The sequence below is a fragment of the Drosophila nasuta genome, chromosome 3 (genome assembly GCF_023558535.2).
Source record: "Drosophila nasuta strain 15112-1781.00 chromosome 3, ASM2355853v1, whole genome shotgun sequence".
Classification (NCBI taxonomy): domain Eukaryota; kingdom Metazoa; phylum Arthropoda; class Insecta; order Diptera; family Drosophilidae; genus Drosophila; species Drosophila nasuta.
In genome coordinates this window covers 31,358,904-31,364,903 of record NC_083457.1, presented here as the reverse complement: position 1 = coordinate 31,364,903, position 6,000 = coordinate 31,358,904, and the positions used below count along the sequence as shown (strand labels likewise).

Genomic DNA, 6,000 nt, shown 5'->3' with positions numbered 1-6,000 from the left:
TAATAAAAAAACAATCCAGCATTCGATTGCTTTTATATTAACACTTTAATGATAAGAGAGAGACACTCTCATCGGGTCAACAGAAGAGAATATTGTCTGATCTTCTCAATTTAATGAAAATTTAATTAAATTGATTAGAACTGCTACATCAACGAGTTTATTAATTTAATCTGTTTATTGAATGTTTAGTTAAGAATCCAATATGTGTACTACTTTAATTTTGATTATACTTCAATTACTTTAATATTCACGGTTCGATTGAAAGAATAAATATTCACGATAATCATAAGTTTACTTACTTTTAAATATTTGCATTTCTATTGAAAGCATCTGTAGAACAAAAAATACAACAACAAAACTGTTTTTTTTTTCAACTTTAAAAATAAATCGCTGCATTATATTGTCGATTGCTATTTTATTTATCATCATCCAATTATATATAAATGATTACATAATTGAGTCAAATATTTGTATTTCAGATCTTCAATTGCTCACTTCATCATCGCTTCTTTGGGGCGAATTAGCATCTTAACTTCTTTAAGTTCGATCTTATTTTCCACCCACCAGTATATCTTTTTATTTGGTTTATTTAAATTACTGCATAAGAAGAAATAAAAAATAATAATTTTGCGTATTCCATCGAAAATAACGATTTGCAATATTTACCAATTAGAGCAATCGCCGTACCACCAGCCACTTCCATACTCAACTGCGCAATTACCATCACCAGCTTCGTCGTTGTCGCTATCGAATGTTGAGAATTTCAAGTTTTCGTGGTATCTCATCGCATCCTCAATAATAGTTCCACTGAATTTACCCAAACTCAGTTTATATCCATTGTCTTCATCAGATATTTTGAAGTCGTCATAACTAGCGTTATAGGCACTTCCATTCACAGCAACCAAATGAATATAAAGTTCGAATCGCTGCAAACTCGTGATACGATGTATTTTTTCTAGTCCAAGGAAGAAGTCGCTATCCATTGCACCGAAACCTTTGCGATACGTTGCCCAATCCCTATTGAAACTCTCATTTCCCCCAACTCGTTGTTGTATTACAATCCATCCAGGTCCAGCTAACTGACTATCGCATAAAACATCGAAGAAACCTATCCCAGAAACATTGAGTGTATGAACATCTGAATCTCCAAAAGGAGAGCAACTTGATTGGATAAGAGTATTGAGTAAAGTCTTATTCAATGTATCAACCTCAGCTCGACATAGCTGATTTTCTCTCACTTTATCTATTAGCTTAGTTTCACTATCTTTGAATTGCAATTCAATTTTTTTCTGTTGTTCTTTTATATTTTCTGATGTCCTTTTCAATGTATCAATTTCAGATTGGCATAACTGAATATCTTTATCTTTATTTATTAATTTAGATTTACTCTTCTCTAATTGCACTTCAAGTGTTTTCTGATGTTCAGTATTATTTTGAATATTCTCACTAAATCTCTTTATTTTTTCATCTTTTTCAATTAAACTAGAATTAAGATTTTTGAATTGAAGTTCGCAATTTTCTAAGTTTATGGATTTATCTGTTAATTCTCCTTTTAATTTCACAATAATATTTTGTTTTGATCTAATTTCAGATTCTAATTTCTCAATTTTGTTTTGACTCAATTGCAAATCGTTTTCCCCTTTAAGTACTTTGTTTTTATACTCATCTAATAGAGCTGCCTCCTTCATGAATTTTTCATGAATTCTTACAATGTCATGATACTTTTCCATAAGATCCGAATTTAATTCATTTAACATATTTTCCTTAATTTCTTTGTCTTCTAACTCATTTCGAACTTGTCTAAAATAATCAAGCAAAGGTTTTACAGTTTTATAATTATGAATCCGGCACTGTTTTTCCATTTCTCGGTCGAGTTCACACGTCTGATAAGAAGAAAATGTAAACATTCTTAGCACTCACTGTACTACACTGCTTTGTAAAATTCTTCTGACCTCTTCAAAGGCAGCTGTGGCCACAAAGAATATTTCAAGTACTATTAAGAAAAGAACTGAGTTGATTTTTATTTTGCACATTTTGAATATTTCGACTGCTCGCGGAAAAGATGAATTTGAAACTAAAAGTTTAATTTAAATCGACGAAGAATATTGTTGTGAGTGCTGTATGATTTTGAGATTAACATGTGATCAACGGATGTGGGTTCAGCTCAAAAGTTCGTAGCGTAAGTGAAGGCGATAGCAAATGTTGTCAATGTCGCGACAATGTCAATTTTCTGATGCATCTCTAAGAGAGGATTTTTATACCCGCTACCCAAAGGGTAGAAGGGTATTATAACTTTGTGCCGGCAGGAAATGTATGTAACAGGTAGAAGGAGGCATCTCCGGCCCTATAAAGTATATATATTCTTGATCAGCGTCAACAGCCGAGACGATATAGCCATGTCCGTCTGTCCATCTGTGTGTCTGTCCGTCTGTCCGTATGAACACCTAGATCTCAGAGACTATAAGAGATAGAGCTATAATTTTTTTTTCGACAACATTTGTTTTGTTTGCACGCAGATCAAGTTTGTTTCAAATTTTTGCCACGCCCACTTCCGCCTCCGCAAATCAAAAAAATCGAATAACAAACCTAATTTTAAAGCTAGAGTTACGAATTTTGGTATATACAATAATAACTATAGTAGTTATGATTCCTGAAAATTTGGTTACGATCAGATAAAAATTGTGGAAGTTATTAAAGAAATACTTTTGTATGGGCAAAAGCGCCTACTTACTAGGGGTCTGCGTTGCTTTGGCCGACAATCTGGTACATTGTGCCGTCTATGGTATATTATGAATGGTGTACTATATCGATATACCAAATATACCATTTGGTATATTTTTTAGTATTTTTGCAGTATATTTGGTATATTTTGAAAATGATACCGCAATATTTTGCTTTTATTAAAAAATGGGTAGCGGGTATCTCACAGTCGAGCACACTTGACTGTAGCTTTCTTACTTGTTGTTAATGAAATTATAAGTGATGACAGTTTTTGAGAAATTTATTTAGCCGAATTTTGATTATACTTAAAATTAGAAAACTGTGTAGTGTAAGAATAAAATGTATTATATATACGTATATATATTACGGGGACATTATATTGAAGTCAGGATTAAGGAGTCAAGATATTGATGATCTCACCTTAAATCTGCTCAGCTGAAGATGGGTAACAAAATTATTAAATTTTTGAATTGAGCTTGCATCAATTTATTTAAATAGTATTTTTCTTTATTAGATAGGAAAATCCAAGCATATATATTAATTTTTGCTTGTTGAATTATTTCCGAGTTTTAAGGGCAAATGATCATATTGAAAACAATTTTGAACATATAAATACATACTATTAGTATTCTGTCAATTAAGATTTTCATTAAATAAAATTTCAAACTCACGGGACTGGGTATCTTGTAGTCGTGCAATATCGACAAGATTGTTCTTTTTCGATTTGTTTCGAACTATTTGTCCAGTAAGTATATATACATATATAATTGCTCCTAAGTCTTTCACGCATCATGCCTGCACGTGTTTCTCTCTTCACTCTCAGTTGCTTATCATCGCAATGCTGGCCTTAGCTTCTAAACTGCATTACACATACATAAATTCACAGAACCTTTTGCATAAGTTTTTGTCTCAAAATACGTAGAGTTGCAAAATTCGTTGCAGCGTAGAGTGCTCGACTGTGAGATACCCATTGTAAATAAAACTATACTCTACAAATATACCACCAAAATATTAAAATATAGCGAAATCGAAAAATATATTCGAAATCTGCGATAGAGTACAAAATTTACCAGATTGTTAGTCAATGTAACTAAGACACGTTTGCAGTAGACGGACACAAGGACATGACTATATTATCTCGACTGCCGACGCTGATCAAGAATTTATATATATACTTCGGTCGGAGATGTTTTCTTCTGACTGTAATATACATTCCCTGCAGGGACAAATTATTAATACCTTTCTACCCTGCTTGTAATTATTTCTACCTTTATTATTTCGTCATGTAACTAACGATTCTTATAAAAAATATTTATATACAAATATATATACTTTAGGGTTTTCTTAACGCAATAAAAATAAAATTGTTATGTTATGTAAAGTTCTTTATAGCTAGTGAAATTTTGAAAGATTAGCTAGTTTTATAATAATAACTAATAATTGTGTCAGATATTAAAGATCATCAAATTGACTTGAAAATTTGTAATGCAAAGTAATTGTTGATTAACTAAAAGCGCTGGCTGCTCAGCGCAGAGCTACTTCAAGGTCTTTTCAAAACTTAGTGACGGCGGTTGAGTTCAACGACTGCGAATATTTGTTTACCAAGGCAATGATAGTGATAAGCGATAACATTTATTATGTTCAAAGAGAGAGGCTTGTTGCACTCCTCGAAGCTGAGAGTTCAGTGCAACTCGATCGAGAGAGAAAGAGAGAGAGAGGGAGCAAAGAATATAGACAGATAGAGAGAGAGAGAGAGAGAGAGAGAGACAGAGACAGTGAAAGATAGACAGATAGTGAGAAAGACAGACAGAAAGAGACGCAGAAAAGAAAAATAGCGAGAAAGAGATAGAGATAAAAAGAAAGATACAGAGAATGAGATAGAGACAGAGGGATGGAGAAAGGGAGATGGATAGAGAAGGTAAGAGTGAGCAGATAGAGAGAGATAGAGAGAATGATAGAGAAATATAGAGAGATTGAGAAATATAGAGAAGGAGTGTAAGTTATAGAGGCAAAGAGTAACAGATATACATAGCTAGATAGATACATAGATAGATAGATGGATAGATGGGAGACTTAAGTCAACGCTAAATATATCCCCAGCTATTTGAGTCAGTAATAAGTATTTCGCGTTTGTTGTATAGACATTTTTCAATGAAGCATTTTATATGATCAGAAAACTTGCATTGGATTTTTATGATGTGAACTTAATGTGCGTAGGCATAAATTGCAAATCCAAAATATACATTTATTCAAAGTTAAAAGACAAGTTTAAAAAGAGTATTTTAAGCTCGAACGTTTTCGTGAATATGCTAAATGTAAGTTTACTCCTTTGGCCTCAATCGAGCATTTGTGATAAATTAGAAATTGTTTCGCTTTCAGTGTTTGTTGCATCCGTCTGATGTTCGTGCAATGCCCTCGACATGCAAATTGGTTGGCGTCCAACAACAATCTAGAAAATTGAATCATTTCGCACTGACAGCTAAATATGAAATCAGAAATGGAATTACAAAACAGACACACTGTCCCCCGCCCCCCTCTAAACCCCTTTCGCCAACTGCCCCCAAAACGGATATGCCACCAAATTGAATTGTGCTTCGCCCTTCGTCCTTCTCCGCTCCGCTTACCTGCTGCGTTGAGTCTCTCGATCTGCCTTTGGCCATATGTCAGTGAGTTCTTGAGGTGAAAATGCAATTATTTATTAGCAAAAAGGAAAAAAAAACACGAAAGAAAAAGAAAAACGGGAAGCAGAAGGGAAAGTATGTATCCCTGTAACGCAATCAAAACATGACGCACAGTGTGGCAAGGGGGCAAGACGAGTGAGTGACAGTGGCACGTATGTAGAATTAGTTTACGAATTGCTGCAGGATATGTGAAGCAACATTTCACAGCAAACAATTTCCCAATGCGAGCAGACGCAGTCAGTTGCACAGTGGCACAAATTGACGACATATCATCTCTAGTGAACTCAAATGCAGAAAAAATGAGATATAAAATAAAGCTGCAGCCAGCAAAAAACCTTGATTAATAATTAAGTTAAATTTTGGCAGCTCATAAATCAAAAGAAATGAAAATGATGCCAATCAGTTTTCAGTTTTAAATAAAACATATGCTACAGCTTCCTTTATAAAGCAAATCATTTTTTATTTAAAATTCAAATTTATTTATAAGCAATAAAAATACAAAATACAGAAATAGCTTTCATATTTTTCAAGGTTCCTTATTTAAAATATTCATTTTTTTTTAACACGAAAACATTTATTTTTCAAATTAATAGATTTA

General features: G+C 33.1%; 1 protein-coding gene across 1 annotated transcript; it reads right to left on the bottom strand.

Annotated features, from left to right (window-relative positions):
- Positions 1 to 397: 397 nt before the first annotated feature.
- On the bottom strand, positions 398 to 2,056 carry LOC132790384 (fibrinogen-like protein 1). Its single transcript, XM_060798881.1, has 3 exons — positions 1,953 to 2,056; positions 667 to 1,883; positions 398 to 597 (listed from the first exon to the last, which is right to left on the bottom strand). The coding sequence occupies exons 1-3, from the start codon at positions 2,031 to 2,033 to the stop codon at positions 492 to 494; spliced, it is 1,404 nt and encodes a 467-aa protein (XP_060654864.1). The 5' UTR covers positions 2,034 to 2,056; the 3' UTR covers positions 398 to 491.
- Positions 2,057 to 6,000: the final 3,944 nt, after the last annotated feature.